Below are 20,165 nucleotides of genomic sequence, written 5' to 3'. Positions count from 1 at the left end.
CCGTTTTGAACAGGAGAGCACAACTGTCCCTTCCTCATAATCATTTGTCAGTGTATCATTGACTGAGAAGCACTCAGGAGGGGAAATGAATCAGGAGATATACTAAACCACAGTGATCATTCACAAGAAATGTGTATTTCCCAGTTCTGCTTTGATTTCTTGGGCAGGATCCCAACCTGCGGATGGCACAGCACAGTGATAGGGTGTCTTGGAGTGGAAGGCGGAACTGGCAGTCTCCTGACTAGGGGAGACCTGATGCAGCTGGTGACAATTTTGAAACTTGCAGCATAGGAAGAATGGCAACCTGCAAAACAAACTTTTCATTTAAAACTTCTCCATTAATTTTGATTAAAAAAAAATGTGTTGGCAGAGATGTACTTACCAAGGGCTTTAACGGGTGTTTGGCATGTCTTAGTGCAACATCACCCTCACAAAACAATGAACCAAAGTTTAAACGGACAGAAAAGCCATGTTTTGCGAAAACTAAACAGTTCCCAATAAAAATTGTGTAAACAAGTGTTATCTCTGAATGCTTCAAAACTTTTTGTAATGAATATTGCAAAAGACCAACAGCTAAACACAGCTGCTAAATCTCCAGCCTCCTTCTCAGTGCCCAGACCTGCTCCAGCAGAGCAGGCTCCAGAATGCCGTAAGCTCAGGTGGAGCTCGAAGCTACCTGACGCAGTGAGGAGAAGGAGGAGCACAAACACACAAGTAGAAGGCCCAGAGAAAGCACATTGTTGCTTTTAATTTTACGCTTCCTACTTAATTAATTCTATTTCATTTCCTAATGGGAGCGGGGCAGTGCTGACAAAAGCCTAGCTAATTTCTTTTCTGAAATTAGCCCTTGGTTCGGGAGGCTATAATGGGTATTAAATGACCCTGCAAAGCTACAATAACATATTGAGTCAGAGGCTTACATGTGATCTCTTTTGTTGTTGTTGTTTTTTTTAATAATATTTATTAAAGTTTCAAAGGGAAAAAAAATCACATTAGTAAAGAAAAAATTAACAATGAAAAGAAAAAATACAAAGGAAAAAAACACAATTAAAAACAATTTCATCTTTTCATCACTTCTTTTACGTTTACTTGTTTCCCGGACCTCCTCTTACCTCCCTCTTTTGTATTCTAATTAAATTTGTTAATCCAACAATTCCTTTCCCTCCTTTTTAATCCTGATCTTTAATCTTGATATATTGTAACTTTAAATTTTACATTTTACATATTAAAAACCAATTTTTCCATATTCTTTTGTGCCTGTACAGCTAGAAACCACTTAACTTCAATCCAACAGCATTCTAACATTCATTAATTTTGCAATATTTCTGTAAATAGTCTTTAAATTTCTTCCAATCTTCTTCCACCGACTCTTCTCCCTGGTCACGGATTCTGCCAGTCATTTCCGCCAATTCCATGTAGTCCATCATTTTCATCTGCCATTCCTCCAGTGTGGGTAAATCTTGTGTCTTCCAATACTTTGCAATGAGTATTCTTGCTGCTGTTGTAGCATACATAAAGAAAGTTCTGTCCTTTTTTAACACCGATTGGCCGACTATGCCCAGGAGAAAGGCTTCTGGTTTCTTCAAGAAGGTATATTTAAATACCTTTTTTAGTTCATTATATATCATCTCCCAGAAAGCCTTAATCTTTGGGCACGTCCACCAAAGGTGAAAAAATGTACCTTCAGTTTCTTTACATTTCCAACATTTATTATCAGGCAAATGGTAGATTTTTGCAAGCTTGACTGGGGTTATGTACCACCTGTATATCATTTTCATAATATTTTCTCTTAAGGCATTACATGCCATAAATTTCATACCTGTGGTCCACAACTGTTCCCAGTCAGCAAACATAATATTATGTCCAACGTCTTGTGCCCATTTAATCATAGCAGATTTCACAGTTTCATCCTGAGTATTCCATTTCAACAGCAAGTTATACATCTTTGACAAAATTTTAGTTTTGGGTTCTAACAATTCTGTTTCTAATTTTGATTTTTCCACCTGGAAGCCGATTTTCTTATCCAAATTGTATGCCTCCATTATCTGATAATAATGAAGCCAGTCTCGCACTTTGTTTTTTAGTTTTTCAAAACTCTGCAATTTCAATCTGTCTCCATCTTGTTCCAAAATTTCCCAATATTTCGGCCATTTGACCTCCATATTGAGCTTTTTCAAGGCTTTCGCTTCCATCGGTGACAGCCACCTTGGAGTTTTATTTTCCAATAAATCCTTGTATCTTATCCAAACATTAAACAGTGCTTTCCTGACAATATGGTTTTTAAATGCTTTATGTGCTTTGACTTTGTCATACCACAGATATGCATGCCATCCAAATACATTGTTGAAGCCTTCTAGATCCAAAATGTCAGTGTTTTCAAGAAGCAGCCATTCTTTCAACCAGCAGGAAGCTGCTGATTCATAATAAAGTTTGAGGTCTGGCAGGGCAAATCCACCTCTATCCTTTGCATCTGTTAATATTTTAAATTTTATTCTGGGCTTCTTGCCCTGCCAGACAAATCTAGAAATATCTCTCTGCCACCTCTTGAAACAGTCCATTTTGTCCACAATTTGCAATGTTTGAAACAAAAACAACATTCTAGGCAATACATTCATTTTTACGGCAGCAATACGACCCAGCAGTGAAAGCTTCAAATTTGACCAAATTTCTAAATCTTTTTTCACTTCAGCCCAGCATTTTTCATAGTTATCTTTAAATAAGTTCCTATTTTTTGCTGTCAAGTTAATCCCCAAGTATTTAACTTTCACATGTGATCTCTTTTGGATGTGCATTTTAACACTAATTTTTTTAATGAGGTCAAAGATTCTCTGGACATCCCAGAAGTGCTACTAAGTTCCTTGCCAATGTTAGGAGTTATTTCACTTTCTGAAGGCAAATCTATAAGGGTTTTTTGGCTTCCTCTTGCTTGAGTCACTCACTATTAAGTTCCACAGAACCTTTCTGAAGAATTTATATGTGCACTAAGTACGAATGCAGAATAGCCTCCTAGCAGAAATACTGGGCAAACTCCATCTCTAGACACATGTACATTTCAAGCAAATAAAAACTCATTTACAGAGAAATTTACATTAGGAAAGACACAAGCTGAAAGAGCTAAGCCACATTTTTAGATTATCATCAATTAGTATGGCTGCTTCCATGAAGTAACCATGTGATCAACACAGATGTAGCAAGAAACTATGTGGATCATCCTCTGCCAATGTGAAAGAAGATAAGTGCCACAAGACACACCACAAGGTGGTCCCAGTGCATTCCTCCAGCTTAAGAGATCCAGTTCTCCCTGAGGGTAACCCAGTCTAGTGATGTTTCTCTCCAAAGCCCCATCCCATGCCTGGTTTAGAGATATTAGGAATATTAGACAGAGATACAGCAAACCCAGTTTAGTGTGCTTTCTGTGTCTCTGGAGGCATACTGAATATTTCAGGACTGTAAATGTTTTTCATTTAGTAGGGCACTACACTACACCCATTCACACACACACACCTGGAAAGATTTATCCTTTAATTTTAAATTGCAAACACTGACCAAGTTCCAACACTTCAAGGAGCTGAGATGCTCGCACTCTTCTGACATACCGTTTGCCTTCAGATAAATATTTTTGAAGAGATTCCTTTGAATTCATACATCTGAGAGCTGTTCTGTTGGATTCAGACATCCCCATATATTTTCTTCTTTAAAAAAATATCCATGTGAATAACCAGTTCTGAAACAGCATTTTCCGTGCAGATGATTCCACAGTAGTCATTCCAAAAGTTACAGTAGAAACTGGTTCTTCAGACATACTTCATTCCTTATCTTGTTGGAAGTTTCCTTGTCCATGTCTCTTAATTCTTTATTTCATTCTAATCTTGGCTGGGCCATTTCTACCCTTTGTATAAATCTTCAGTTGCTTTGAAAATCAAACATTCATACCCATAATCTAAACTACATATCATTTTTAGTGAAAGGGAGCTTTCAAAATTCTTTTAATAAATTCACTTGCTATCTAGAAAAACTTTAACAAATAAATTGGCAAAAGATCTTAAGAATTTTGAATGATAACATTTATGGTAGATATTATTTTTAAAAATATACAAATAAAAAATGGAACAAGAAAAATAGCATTACTCACATAGGCATGTTTCCAAAGCTGTTTGCATCAGGCAGGATCCTGCTGCCACATCCCATACTGTTTTAAAAAGTTCTACAGTCCTAAGGAGAGCAGCTTTTGCAGGGAAGACATGGGGGAACTGCAGTGGGTGGGCATGATCATCAAAAAGGAAAGTGTGCATGAAAGAAAGTGTGTTCTGCTCAGGCAGAAATACATTTGGAGGCATGCCATAATAGGTAATGCTGAGTTAAAGCAGCAGCAGCAACAACAACAACAACAAAAGATTTCATTTATTCAAAATAATATTAAATCAGCTCTAAAGTGCCTTGCCGTATGTTCTTTTCATGCACAACTCCATCCCGAAAAATTATAAAGGGAGACCAAGTTTCAGAAAAACAACTGGATGAGCATAGTTTCCCATCCCACAACCATCTGGAACATGTTAACGTATTCATTAAAGCAGTCTGCAACACTTTTCTCAACCACTCAAGCCATTTTTCCAAATTTTTGCCAGTAAAGATTCTGGCTGTCAACTAACAGAGTAAGTTTTAGTTCACTGAACAAGCTTACTAATGGGTTATACTGGATTTTATAAAAATGTATATTCTTAATCACTCCTGAGATATTTTGCCAATATATTTTCAGCCTCCTATGTCTCCACCATGTGTGAAGATAGGTGGCATCCACTCAACGATATCTTCCACAATTCCCAGGCAGCATATATTTTTGTTAATTTGGAGGTTTAAGTTTTCTAGAAGTCTTCTCTCAAAAATATGTGTAAAGAATAGCTATGATGAAACTTGCATATATAATTCCAATGTTCTTCTAACTTGAGCATATCCAGAACTCTTTCTCATTACCTGATTATATATTGCTTCATTTTATTATCAGTAGAATCCATACATTTAGATAACAGGCTCCTATAAAATTTCATATTCATCACCAAATGTTCAAACTCAGTTAACAGCTTGGTAGTATAATCTTAGTAAATAAATTTCTATGTTTAAGGTACTAAAGGAGGAGGAGGAGGTTTTTTTTTTATCAGTTGAGGAAAGACCAATTGGTCTTTGTTTAGTTTCATGAAAGAAGCTCTGCTACAGCATGACACAACACAGACACAAAGAGTGGGAGAGGGAGCCAAACTAAACAACCCTAAAAGTTCAGTATATCATCTGATCTTATTCCAGATAGGGTTGTGTGCCAAATAGAATTCAACATTTTCCTGATGACTTTATTAACTGGTACCTGCATTATTGCGGGACGTGGGTGGCGCTGTGGTCTAAATCACTGAGCCTCTGGGCTTGCCAATCGGAAGGTCAGCGGTTCGAATCCCCACGATGGGGTGAGCTCCCGTTGCTCAGTCCCTGCTCCTGCCAACCTAGCAGCTCGAAAGCACGTCAAAGTGCAAGTAGATAAATAGGTACCGCTCCGGCGGGAAGGTAAACAGCGTTTCTGTGCGCTGCTCTGGTTCGCCAGAAGTCATGCTGACCACATGACCTGGAAAAACTGTCTGTGGAGAAATGTCAGCTCCCTCGGCCAGTAAAGCGAGATGAGCGCGGCAACCCCAGAGTCGTCTGCGACTGGACTTAATTGTCAGGGGTCTTTTACATTACCTGCATTATTGAAATAAAGTAAATACCCAAGTATTTGGATTTGTAAAGTGGGGGGGGGAGCAAATATATGGATGTTGTCCCAGTGGCTTAAATGGCAGCTCCAATCTTCCGGTGTTAAAGGCAGAACCCAAAGACTTGAGACTCAGGTCCAGTGTCAAATACTTCATCTCCATCACTCAGCTGCTCTGAAACCCTGGCCCAACCAAGGTTGGAATTCCAGGCTTGGAATGGCCAAAAGCAGAACTATTGGCATTCTGGAAAGTGGCTTGGATCCAAAGGATCCTAAGCTGTCCTGGTCTCCTGAGGGGAAATGTAGACGTGCTTCTGAAGATAAAATATCCAGGGCTCCTGGAATATGGTCTAGTTTTAGTAAAAGGGTTGCCAACCTTTCTGGGCCAGTGGGTACATTTGGAATTCTGAGAAGGTGCTGTGGGTGCCAGGCAAAAGGTGACTGCTGTGGGGGTGGGGCATGGCATGACACAAAATGGCTGTTAACTTCTAAAAGAGGAGAAAGTGAAAGGACCACAAAATGGAGCAGGCACCTCACTCCATCAGTGGGGAGAACAGACTTACATCAACCGCCACCAAAAGGAGAGAGAGAGAGAGAGAGAGAGAGAGAGAGATACAAGCTAGGAAAAGTAAACAATCTTTTAAATCAACTAACCTATCCAATGATAATTAACAGGTCTATCATGACCTCTGCATTGATTATAAGCTATTACAATTCTGGACAATTCTGCCCAATTATCTTGTAATTTTGTCTGTGTTCTGTAAAAAAAAGGGAGGGGGAGAAAAAGATACAATATGTTTTTATTAACCTAAGCATTTCCCATTCTGTAAAGAGCCAACCACAATTCTTTCTGCAACCAAACAATTGCTGCTAATAATTTAACTAACCTATAAAACAGCACTCCCAAGTTCAATTTATGCCTTTTAGGTAGACTTAGACAAATATATTTGAGTCCCATTGGATGACTGGGAAAAGAAGCTGTTTTTCTTGGTACCATTACTGGTTGGTTTGAGTTGGACCAATGCAGGCTAGGGAAGCCCAATGGCAGGTTCAGATGAATCAATCAAAACCTTTGAGGCTTGTGCAAGTTGTCAACTAAATTGAATAAAACCAGAAAGCTCTGAAAAGGGAGTTGTGCACCCTGTTATTGAGTCCTTTTCATTATAATGTGACCAGGGACACGATAAATCCCAATATGATGTGAGGTTAGGGAGCGCCCTTAACTCAACATTAAAGCACTTACTTGGAAGACATTGCGTCCCAGGTTTAATCCTTGACATTGCCTGTTGAAAAGGATGGGAGGAGCATCTACCTGAAGGGCAAAGAGTCACCACCAGCAAGAGTAGACAACACTGGAACAAATGGGCCAGTGGTCTGATGGTGTAAGCCAGAGTCATATGATGTAATTGCTTCCAAACCGGCTATGACTGAATTAAATATGTCTTTACAAACTGACAAATGGCAACAGTAACAACTAAACTGCACTTGTTATTTTTAAGAACACAACTTATTTATTAATCTAATGTACATGCATACTGTACCTGTGGTAAGCTACAAGAATGACCCTGTGAAAGTGTTTTGCTGTGGTAAGGTGTGTAATGTGATTGTGTTCTATTAACATTTCCATGCAGATTAAAATATGTATGTGTTGACTTCTGTCAGTTGCAAGTTGGGGGGGGGGAGTGTGACAAAAATCACTCTTAAAAGTAAGTCAAAGACCCTTTTCATATAACTGCAAGTTGAATGGTGACAAACAGCTGCATTTTGGCACCTTGAATGGTGACAAAACTGAGTTTAGGCAGTCACCACCAATACCAGAGGCTGGGCCCATGTGTCAGAGCACTTTGGCACGTGTTAATGATCTGACTTTACCCTTCCTAGGGTAAAGAGCTGCTCATTTTGGATACAAATACTTTAGTGAACCTGTTAAAAATTTGATCCCCATGTGGGTCACCTCTGTGAGGATGAAACACATGAGTCATCACATGGTGAGAGAGCTATTGGAACTGGCTACTAATTTCAACTAATACTGACAAATCTCTTTATTTCTTTTTCTTTTTTGCCTACAGGAGGATGCATCAGACTGTGGTGGGGTCTCTGGATTGAGCCCATCACTATGGTCTATGGTAGGAATTCAGCTTATCCTGCTCTGGCTGTTATCTGGCAGCAGACACTGCCAGTTATGACCCTGTTAAAACCAAAACCTGCGTAATAAATCAAGATCCTGCCAAAATGTTAGCCCACCATTTCATTTGGAAAAGGAGGGTCCGTCTGCTCAGACCGCAGATCAATGGCAATGCCCGTTACTTGATATATTCTTTGGGAAAGACTCTGAAGGCACCCATCGTGACTGCATGTTGGCGTGTCAGATCTGTAAACGTGTGTGAATGCTGCATCATCTAGGCCATTGGAACTGAATTCTCTATGTGCTTTATTGAAGAATTGCGGTTTCTGTGCTTTTGAAGACTTTTCTGTAAAAAGGGCTCCCCTTTAAAAGGTGATGACATGGTTTTGATTAATTTGACCTGAGTTTTCAATTGGTTGCACTCTTTTTTCTTTAACATGAATGCTTTGTAAGGGGGAGAAGGAAACCCGGCCATTTCCTTGGCACTCTTATTTAGTGTACTGATGTTTTAATGTCTGCTTTCAATATCACTTGTGTCCAGAATGCAAAATAGACTTTGATCCAGAGTTGTTTCAGACTGGCTAGACCTCTACAGAGATTCAACATGACTTAAAATGCCTTATGACGAATGATTCCGCCCCCCCCCCCCAAGCCAAAATTAGTCTAAAAGGGTGGCCAGGTTGAGTAGGTTCATGAAATGAATACAATTTTTTAAAAGGCAAAAATGAAACAACATAATGTCTAAGTAGAAGGGTTATTGAGAATGTCATCCTTCGGCAGAAAATGTGGTTTTCATCCCAAATTTGGTGTCCATTTCCTCATTGCACAGTTGTTGATGTCCACATCAAGGTTCCTGTTCTCAGAACAATGACTTACTGCTAGCCAAGTCCTCCAAAATGTTCAGACACAAAGTTTGTGAATAAAAATGTCTTCGTGAATATTGAACGTTGGTTTCCAAGGGTATTTTGCATGATGTTGAAGCTGCTACTTTTGCTGTTTCTTTCAGTTTGGTTTTTTTCCTTTATTCTTTTGATGGTAGAGTATAGGTTTTGGGATTTTTTGATTGTTTTTTTTGAAAAGGTAACTGAGTGATTCTTTTGTTGTGTGAGAAACCAAATATTGCAATGTGATGCAATTTGATCTTAAGTTATATATTGTTAAACAGATATCTGAATATACTGTGCAATGTAAAAGTGGAAAGGGGGTATGGTATGTTTATCTGTCTGCACAAATAAGGAAAAGATGGGTTTTATGCAGGTGGAAACACCTAAAATTCTATCTACTGGTGTTTTAAATAAATGAAATCAAATTACAGGCATTTAGTTCTGAAGAGCATGTATGCTCAGATTTGTATCTGGTAGATTCTTGTTTGTTTCCATTGCAGTTAGTATCTACCTATTAGTACCTATAAAGCATTCACCTTTTTATTATTTTACAGTTTAAATGTGCTGAATTCAGCTAAAACTGTGCTGAATTTTACTAAAACAGTAGCAAAACCTGAACAAATGGGGAGCCTTGAATCTGTATGTATGTTCAAAGATACTTGATTGTCAATAATAAAAAATACTGTTTTTATACAAACCTGGTGATGAATCGGATAGGTGAAGGAAAATAACAGTAAAGAATATTGTAGATGCAGGATAAAATACGTTCTCACCCTCATATATTTCAGAACTAACCAGTATTGCAAGACAGCTAAACCAATGAATGTTTAACTTTACTGATATTGTAGAAATCTGCTAACAGCTGCAGTGTGCTATTTACTTTGTATAAGAAACCCCACTTTTTTATTTTAAAAAATGTAATATAATAGTGCTGTTAAATGACTCTCATCTAATGTTGAGTCCAAACTTCTATGAAAATTATTGGGAATGCATTCATATGCAATTACAGGTTTTTTTTAAACAACAACACCCAATTCATATTTATATATGGATTTAAGGTTTCTGGTTTTAGTCTTGTCCAACATTGAATTATTTTCTTCTTGAGTACCCTTGCTTCTAGCTTTACTATGAAAATCAGAGATTATAGAAGAGCAACATCATGAGCACAGTTCTTTAACAGCTTGTTTGTAAAGTCATGTGGTTGTAAATAAAAGAACAGTTTCAATGGATTTGTAGGAAGCAGTTGTGTAATCCCAAGGAAACATGAAAATGGTGGAAAGGAAATAACTCAGGAGAGTCTCATTCTGCTGCACATTTGTTGCCTTTACCCAATTATCATCAGAGCCAGAATGATTAGCTTATCTCAACTCATATTCTCTTTATGAAGAAGACACTCACGAGGCAGGAAAGTTTGTTTGGCAAGTATTCATTTGCATCTTAGTTTCACACACAAACACACACACACACACACACACACACACACCCCAACAGGTGGCAGTTAAGTATTGTGTTTTCATTATTATTTTTCTGAAATGTATTAGGAGTTAAATTGCAACGTTGTTGGAGTGAATTTGACTTCATATTGTTAGGAGCTGATTGTGCCTTGGATGGTTAGACTAGTGGGAAGAGCTGCATCTTATGAATTCCTTTGCTGGATCAGGCCATTTGTCCACCTGCTTCAGCATTCTGCCTAACAATGGCCGGGCACAGGTGTTTAAGAGAACTTGACCAGAGCATGAGGGATACAACAATCCCTCTTCTTAATTCCCAAGATTTTAATAGTGAAAGTCCCCTAAAAGGGCTCACAAAGAAATCCCCTGTTTAGGTACAATCTCTTAGGGTGCCGAGACAATTGGCTGGGATAACATCAGCATGAAGAAGCTCATGAATTTAAAAATGGTGCAGAACGAGCCACCAACTGGCCAGCAGACAGCTGTCAAAAAAAGGCAAAAGAGAGTGTGGCCTTAAAAAGAGAGAGAGGATTTAGTGCATTTTCATAACATCCCATAAGCACTATGTTGTATGTTGACACAAACAAGGGTTCGCATATGAACATTAGATGCAGCCCTCGTGAATACAGAGGGCCATTTATCAAGTGATAAGTTATAGCATGACAGTAAGCACTGGTAAGACAATTGGTAAATGTAATTGTGTTAAGTATAGAGAAGAATTTTAGCAAAGGTTGTGTTTACACTGGCAGTTTATTCTGGCATTGCTATTCAGTGTTCACTCACTTTTTATGGTAGATCCAGATGTTCACTATCGGCCCCTTACATTCTGGTATTTCTGTATTATCTTCCCACCTTTTTTTAGGGCAAACATCTTTATTACTTCAAGCATACGTGCAACATCAGCTGCTAGTGTGAACCAACAAAACACTACGGAGGTTTTTCAGGGCTACTGTGACTTTCATTAGAAGCCACAACATCCTGCTGGTATTGCCTCTGTTTCCTATTCAGTAAAACTGGGACATTCATTGTTCCTTAATTAATCACCTTGTGTTCCCTGCAAGGGGGACAGATTAATCAGTGGCTTTCTCTCATTATTCTTATCTTTTTAAATTACACAATACAGAAGAAAACAAATGAAAGAAACTACTTGTACACTTGCTGAACTAATTGAAGAGAAATCCATCAGTCATGCCATCATTAATGCCATGGCTGCACTGAACAAGAATCAAGTAGAGGCAGAAGCTTCTAACTAATGCTGCAGGGAACTTCTGCTGAGAGGGATCTTAGTCATGGAAATGGGTCTTGGAGGATAATCTAGTGATGGCATTTCTAGCGGAAAAGGAAGGTTTCAGTGGCTGTGGAAGCAACCAACAATTTTTAACTGATCAGAAACCTGTTGGAAATTCTCTCTACTGTTTGTTAAGATGATCCCAGCAACTGGCTTGCTTGCACAGTGCTTAAATGTAATTTGCTTCATACTCAGTGGAGAATAGGAGAATCCTGACTCCACCACACTCCTTGGCAGCAAATTCCACTGTCGAACAGCTCTTACTGTCAGGAAGTTCTTCCTAATGTTTAGGTGGAATCTTCGAATTCCTGTGCCCCAGAAATAACCCAGAGATGCATTTTAAATAAAAGGACACATTCTACTCATGAAAAAAACAAGCTGATTCCCGGCCCGTCCACGGGCCGGATTGAGAAGGCGATTGGGCCGGATCCGGCCCCCGGGCCTTAGTTTGCCTACCCATGTCTTAGACTTAGAGGCCCATCAATGACCTTCTGTTAGTGAAGCCCCTCTAGCCTATCAAAGCTTTTCTCCCTAGTAGCCTTGTGTGGCTCTCATGTGACAACGCAGCCAAGGGCCAGTCAGCCCAGCTGGAAAGGGGGCAGCAGCTCAGCTGTCTAGGTGAGGCCTGTTTCCTTTGTCACTTATTGTAACGCTCCTGGCAAACTAACACGTAGTTTGACATCAGTGGGGAAAAAGCAAAGCTTTCAGTTTGGCCCTACGTATTATTCATAACGTTCAGTTACTGGATTTTGTCTGGTGGTTTGCAGAAAACTTTTTCTTTTTTGCTGATAGTATGCAAATAGTATCCAGTTGTTTAATGTTTAAACAATGCAGTGTGTGTGTGTGTGTGTGTGTGTGTGTGTGTGTGTGTCACACATGCATATTAAGGGGGGAACTTACCATGACATTGTGAATGTCTCTCACAGTATGAATAGTGGAAGGACAGGTCTTAGAAATAATTTATGTGCTAAAAGGGAGTAACTTGCAAATCGTCCTTGCAGCCTCTCCTCCAAGACTTGGCTATTGCACGCTGGTCCTGCTCTGGGGCTTCTCATAGGCATCTGTTTGGCCACTGTGAGACTAGGATGCTGGCCTAGATGGGCCTGATCCAGCCAGCTCTTCTTATGTTCTTAACAATCCCTTTTCATAGTAATTGGCTTGGGAAGCACAGGTTATAAAAATATATATTGTAAAAGCGAAAAATGAAAAAGTTTATATATGTTTGAAAATGTTTAGCTGTACCAAGGGATATGGAGAAGCTCTTTGAACTGTTTTCATTTCTGCAGTAACCATGAAGCCCCGCTGCATTAACCAACAACAAATGAGTAAAGGCATTCTAGTTTTGCCCTTTTTTAAAAAAGGAAAAGCGAGAACAGCTCGCAGATTGAATGGTTTAGCTGCTATCCCCCTGTACCCCCATTAGAACAACCAGCATTACTGCCAAAACACTGAGTGTGGTCCATATTTGTACCAGGTTTTCAACATGACATATACTTCATGGGTTTGACTGAGGAATATATTTTTTTTAGGTCTTGTACCTTTAAAGACTTTAGTATGATCTCTTTATGTGTTTCTAATGCGTGAGGCTTTATTGCTTAAACTTGACAAGGAAAACAGTGTTGCTGCCATTTGTAAGTTTTCGTATACTATTCCTTTTACTGACTTTAAGCACTGGCCTTACTGCATTCAAATAGGCAGTATCCCGTTTTTAAGTGACCTTTGCAACCCAAGTGTTACTTGCTGTTTTAAACTTTGCAGTATCTTTGAAAGGACATGGAGATCTCTCATTCCATTCTGCATTGAAGCTTAGAAAAAGTAGGCTCAGCTTGAATGTTTCCAGAAGTCTGCTTTTCTGCTTTTACATGTTACTTATACTTTAAAGGGGTGTGGAGATGCACTGCTGGCCTCACCCCAACATTGTGAGCATGATTAGCCACACGCCTGACATCCCTGTGTCTGCAGTAGGGAAATCTATACATGTAGCTCTCTGCACTCGAACTCTGATTGTACGGAGGTCTACTTGCATCAGATTCCCCACTGCAGTTGTCCACACTCAACCTGTGGGTCAGGCCAGTCAATGTGCACTAGGTCTGAGGCAGTGCCTGCATCTGGGTCCTGGACCCCTTAGATGGGCTGAGCCCACCTTTCACATAAATCACACGTGAATGCATCTGTTTTGGTGTTATTGCTGCTTCTCTGTGCTCAACTCCCATGTTGTGTCAGTACTTCCCACACTGGTGGGGTTGCAAAACTGGTGTTTGGCAGTACCATCGTAATCCAGGCAATTCATCTGATCTGGAACTTCAGACATTATTAGTGGTGCAATGTGGAAGGTGACCACAGAGTGGTGACAAACAGGTAGAAAAGGAAATATTTTAACTGAGCCATCTTGCAATGTCCAACCAAACTAGCACATCCAAAGAGTGATAACACCATTGCTCAGAGTCCTCTGTTGTATTTGAAATATCTCCACACACACACATGAGGCAACTGAATCACATGCTTAATATAAAGTTTACTGTGATCTCCAGACCTGTAACACTGGCCAAGGTTCTGGGTTGCTAGTTTGTTTTGTTTTCTTTCATACCACAATGTTAATATTGTTAATATCAGCTGTATATTGTAAAAAAAAAAAAAAGCGTTCAAAAAGTGTCCAGAGTTTCAGAAGTTGGCTGCTGCCTGCTATCAGCAATTTGGTTATCTATCACTCTATGTGTTCTATAACACAGAAGTCACATCTTGGAAAAGTATTTATTTTGCTAAAAATAAAGTGCTGCCATCTCACTAAAATGCTAACTGGATTTGCAATTCAGATCTATCAAAGCTATCCAATTGTCTTAAGCTTTATGGGATATCATGCTTAGGGAGGTATTTTTATTGAAATGTTAAATATACAGTCTAGCAAAAAAAAAGATGGAGGAAAATGCTCTGAAGTGGACAGATAGAACTTTTCTCCCTTTTATTGTGTTCTCTTGACACTTTTGTGAATTTGAGAAGCCTGGAATAAGGAACAAATGCAAAACATTTTGTAAAAATTTGTACAATACTGTTATAAAAAATTTATAATCCTGAAAATTGTTGTGTTTAATTATTGTGGAATAAACAGTATATTCAGAATAAAAGTTTATCATTTGAAATCAAGTACTGTTCTTGTGTTACTTTTTAAAAAATGGGTCCAGTCAGCAGAGATAACGAATGGCCTTTATCATTTTTATGAATAATTTCTACTCAGAATTCCTGCACATTAAAATTGAAGTATCATATACACAAAGAGCACACAAAAAACTGACAAAAGCTGAGCAGGTTGAAAGTGTTCCCAAACATCTTTAGCCGTGGTGTCGGTGTGGGTGCCCTTCCTCTGGATCCATCTCCTTATGCCCCCAGCACCTATCAGGAAGGGGCCCTCAGGTAATGACTCCCCCCTCGGGGCCCCAGTGGAGCCTCTGCTGTCCTGCAACACTGCCGCACCAAAAGGGATGAGTGGGCTTGTTCTCTCATAATGGCAATGGTGTCTACCTGATAGGTGCCAGAACTGAGTTCCAGCTGAAAAATGAAAGTTGTGAATGGTCATATCTAAAGTGCAATCAGAAGTACCTTACAGAGAAGATTGGAGTGAGTCTATATTGCAGGATACTTAATCAGATTCCAAATTGTGGGAATCCTGGAATTATGTGGCCATTTTGTGGCGGGGGGGGGGCGCGGGGAGAGAATATACTAAAATTGAGCTTATTCCATTGGGAATCAAGAAGAGGCTCCAGGATGCAGTCAGGCTTGGCTGCCCATGTGCTGATAATATACTGCTACTGAGTCCTATACTCTTCACTTTCTTTTCTGCCTGATCAGACGTCTTAAAAAAATGTTTTCGTTAATTTTTGGAAAGGAAAAAACAAACAAGATCAGACATTAAAGCGTGAGAGAGGCACAAAACTGAAGCTGACCTCATGTATTGAAGCAGGTTTAGAGATTTATTTTTAATGTAAGATAGAGCTGTCAAAACATGTGCTGGGAAGTGCTGCTGACCTAACCTCCTGGCAGCTGCGTCTCTGCAAGCACACCAGAAGAGCCCGTCCAGCACTCTTCCTCGTGCATTTGCCAACCTTCCTGCCGCCTTGCCCCTCCTCTTCCTGGTAAGCAACAGCAGCGTTGGAGCTGTCAGGAGGTCAGGGGAGCCCACCGCTGCCTCTACGCTGCCTCCTTCTGAGAGCTGTTCTCTGGTCTCTGTTCTCTGTTCTCTGGCTCCAGCTCTGTGTCTTCTGCTTTCCCCAAGTTGAGTGAGGTGGGAAGCCTGTTCTCCCCTTTAGGTTTTCCCCTGCACAATCTAGATCCCTGCATGAGCAGAATTCTTAACTTCTGAAGAGGGAAGCCTTCTCTATGCAGAGTCTCCCCCCCCATCTGCCCCTCTCATAAAACTGCAATCATGTGAGGCTTAAAACCTGACTGGAGCTGCAGAGAAAGAATGAACAAGAACTATGATCTTATTAGACCCAATTATTGCACGCCAGATGAGCACAGCGCCCCAACTTTTGCCTCTAAGCTTAATGCCACCTACCGTAGGAGCCAACTCCTAGAGGCCGAGGGATCTTCGCCCTCCCCCTAAAATATTTGAAGGGGCAGGGAGGCCCCTAGTTGATGCACATTGCCATTAAAATATTGTGTGTGCACCACATCATGTGATCAATTATGCAGGGGGGGATTTACCTGGGTCCCTCCAATATTTTACTCAAGTTGGCACCCCTGCTGCCCACTAAGGGCCCAATCAACATTTTGTTTGGTTGTCTGCCTGGAACTTCAAAAGGAGGAAGAGAGGTGGTGTCCAGGCACCTGGCTGGTGTGCGGCTATTGGTCAAGTGGGTCACTGTGGCCTCGCCAGGGTTCAGCAGCTCCTGTGTGCTTTTATGCTTCGTTTTAGGACTCCTTAGCAAAATCTGTCTGTCTCCAGAAGAATCCCTTTTTAAAGATTTCATTGTATTGCCTATAGATAAAAAGTTGCCCATTGTGTCACTTTTTTAATCTTTATTTTCAGAAATGGTTTCAAATGTCTCTGGCTCTCCCCTCTGCGGAATTATCTTGGGAGTAGGAAAGGTGGAACAACGGAGTAGCCCAAGATAGGTATCTTTATTGTTTCCAGAAGACGCTGACTCATGCAAATTGATATCTTATTCCTATAACTTTTGTTAAAACCTTAAAAAAAAAAACCATTTTAGTGCATTACCAAACTGTAAAACTATGCTTCCCTGGAGTAACTGGCTTTTATGATGGCTTTCAAAATTCCTGCACCTTCAGCTGAAAATAAAAACCCACCTGATGTCTATAGCTCCACTATAGGGTTGAAATGATTTCATTTTACAACAGATTCTCTGCAGCAAACACACACTCTATCTCCAGTGTGAGTTTCTAGCACGGAGTTCTTGATGTCTTGCAAGCCTCTACTGCTGTCTGCAAGGATACTTCCTGGCTTCCCACAGCACATCCCCTTCCCAATCAAGGCCCAGGCACGTTCCATTCAATTTTCATTGACAGTATTATTCATTGTTTGCCAAAGCAAAGTCCTAGAAGTGAAATGCATGATCAAAGCCACAACCAATGATTCTGGAAATCAGTGACTTTAGAGCATCTGGTTATAACTTTGGGAAGTAATGTAATCTGTAGCAATGTAGGCAGATGTCTACTGAAAACACAGGGTGGGCTAACTTCTTTTTAAGCTTCAAAAGGTTATTTCCGAGACAACTAAACTTCATGAACCAAACTCTTACAGATTCCCAAGGTTACATATATTCAGCCTAGGCCTGTATGGAATTGAGGCAAAACATATGCTGAAGAAAAGGAAAGGAAAGAAATCTTAGTCATCTGAATGTTTCTCAAGTGACTTCAGTAGTGTTTTGTCTTGTGGTCTAAGATACAAGATTAATGCTTTTGAGGTCATTCATCTTGGGCTATCATATTGTTGGTACCAACCAAAAGAAAATGTATTAATTTAAAACATAGAAGATCCTGAAATGTCCCTTCATGTTCCTAATCAGCTTTTTATTTTGTTCTGTGGATACCACAATGTTCTTTTGTGGCTATGGCCGATACCTGACACAGATAAAGTTTCATTCATTCATTCATTTCTAAAAAGCATCTGTAATATATAAAGTAAGACACACTGTTCTTATCAGGTTTTCTGATGCTTGGCTTTGTTATAGCCTGGGCATACCTAAAATGAGCTTTATCTATGTTTTGACAAAAGGGAGTATAGATTGAATAGCCTTCGGTTGCAGTGTATACTAAACTTACACTAGGTGTTATGCTGCTTGTTTAGTTGCCCCTGAAAAACCTCTTCTGCATCTATGTAGCTCACTACATGGTTTGGCCTTATTGCATGGGAAATCTTCATGCTAAGCATGTCATCATCAGCCCAGCAGTGACCAGCACACTGAGTCAGAGGCTGAAGGGTCACTGGCTATGGAGCCAGACTGGTTCTTGTCTCTGAGCATGGTGCTGGGGCACATTGAACCTTAGGCTCTGAAAAGCATGCCACAGCATCTAGGACCCATAGAATCAGAGCCAGGACCCTCACAAACACAGTCCCTTAGGTCTGGGCATTCAAGTGCCCAATACAGCTCAGTACCTTTCCAGTCCAGCAGTTCAGGGGGCACACTAGGCCAGAAGAACCGAGTGCATCCCACAGGCCCTCACCAGCTCAGCGGTGTAGGCAGCATACCAGGCAGGAAGTCACAGAATGGAGATGTGTTTGTCTTTAAGCCAGAAGGTTGACTATTAAGGTGCTCAATGTGAATCCTATAAAAGTTATGCTGAAAACAGAGGCTCACAGGACCTCAGTTCATCTCCAACATTTGTTGGAAAAAGTTGCTACCTAGAAGCTCTCCTTGGTGCTGTAACAACAACTGGCTTGTGTTGCTGCCAGTTGGGCTTCTCCATGGGGCCAGAACAGGACATACAGTAGCAGCCCTGTGGAAGCTGGAGCACCAGCTGCTTGAGGTGAGCAGGGAATGGTGGCAGAATCAATTGGGCATTGAATGGTAGCATAACGTGCTGAATGTGTGTACCAAATTTAATTCTAAGATATCTGTGCTCAATGGAGTTATCACATTACAAATGTACATAAAAAGGTAAAGGTACCCCTTGCCCGTACAGGCCAGTCTTGACGGACTCTAGGGTTGTGCGCTCATCTCACTCTATAGGCCGGGAGCCAGCGCTGTCCGCAGACACTTCCGGGTCACGTGGCCAGCGTGACAAGCTGCATCTGGCGAGCCAGCGCAGCACACGGAACGCCGTTTACCTTCCCGCTGGTAAGCGGTCCCTATTTATCTACTTGCACGCGGGGGTGCTTTCGAACTGCTAGATGGGCAGGAGCTGGGACAGAATGACGGGAGCGCACCCCGCCGCGGGGATTCGAACTGCCGACCATGCGATCGGCAAGTCCTAGGCGCTGAGGTTTTACCCACAGCGCCACCCGCGTCCCACAAATGTACATAAGGAATGACAAATGGAGGCGTTGAAACAAAGGCCTCACTGTGCTTTTTGAAGATGTAAATCCAAATAGATATTAATATATTATGATTTATTTTATTACTTCAGGTGCATGGTTGTAAGACTTAAGGCTAGTTCATAAGGTCCAGATCCGAGGGCCTTCTGGCGGTTCCCTCACTGCGAGAAGCAAAGCTACAGGGAACCAGGCAGAGGGCCTTCTCGGTAGTGGTGCCCGCCTTGTGGAACGCCCTCCCATCAGATGTCAAAGAGATAAACAACTACAGGGGTACCTCGGGTTAAGAACTTAATTCGTTCTGGAGGTCCGTTCTTAACCTGAAACTGTTCTTAACCCGAAGCACCACTTTAGCTAATGGGGCCTCCCGCTGCCGCCGTCGCACAATTTCTGTTCTCATCCTGAAGCAAAGTTCTTAACCCGAGGTACTATTTCTGCATTAGCGGAGTCTGTAACCTGAAGTGTCTGTAACCTGAAGCGTCTGTAACCCGAGGTACTACTGTACCTGACATTTAGAAGACATCTGAAGGCAGCCCTGTTTAGGGAAGTTTTTAATGTGTGACATTTTAATGTCTTTTTAATCTTTGTTGGAAGCCACCCAGAGTGGCTGGGGAAACCCAGTCAAATGGGTGGGGAATGAATGAATGAATGAATGAATGAATGAATGAATAAATAAATAGAATAGTGCCTTCATGTACAGCTCCCACAAGTATGATTCCTGGTTTTGTGTACATATACTGTTCCAACCCATGCAGCTTCTAAGGGGCAGGTGAAGATTTAACGGCCAAAAGATGGGCTAGAAATATACAAATGAATAACATCTAGACCATCTGTAATTCACACATTTGCCCAAGCTGCCCCTTTTCGGCAGCACAAATACATGACATGACACAAATGACATGTAACACAAAGGTCCACACCTTACCAAGTATAGCAACATTAAGAAACGTTTGTCTAGTTTGATCTTGCTTCACCTTTGTTCATGCTCACAATGAAATGCTTTCAGGATGCTTCAAAGAACATGCATACAGTAATATGCTTACCACTTCCTTCAAAGTAGAATTTATTTTGCTGCCATATCATTCATTTGGTATGTTTTTCAATGCCAACACTGGACTGGTGGGTGGGAAGAGACAGAGACAGGTAGGTGGTCCTAATTGTATGGAGCAATCTTTTAATCTATAATAAAAAACACAT

The 20,165-nt window shown here is 40.6% G+C and overlaps 1 protein-coding gene across 4 annotated transcripts in view; it reads left to right on the top strand.

The window, feature by feature from the left end:
• The window catches only part of CACNA2D1 (calcium voltage-gated channel auxiliary subunit alpha2delta 1), a 370,898-nt gene extending 356,275 nt beyond the window's left edge, over positions 1-14,623 (top strand). For all 4 annotated transcript variants that reach the window (XM_081023487.1, XM_081023486.1, XM_081023485.1 and 1 more), the window contains one exon: positions 7,804-14,623. In XM_081023487.1, coding sequence (XP_080879613.1) covers positions 7,804-7,920 — 117 coding nt within the window. In that variant the 3' untranslated portion in view covers positions 7,921-14,623. The remainder of the gene's footprint in view (positions 1-7,803) is intronic.
• Positions 14,624-20,165: the final 5,542 nt, after the last annotated feature.

This window comes from Podarcis pityusensis (assembly GCF_964106645.2).
Source record: "Podarcis pityusensis genome assembly, chromosome: 10".
Taxonomy (NCBI): Eukaryota; Metazoa; Chordata; class Lepidosauria; order Squamata; family Lacertidae; genus Podarcis; species Podarcis pityusensis.
Note: the sequence above shows the minus strand (reverse complement) of the source record. Positions and strands in the feature narration are given on the sequence as shown.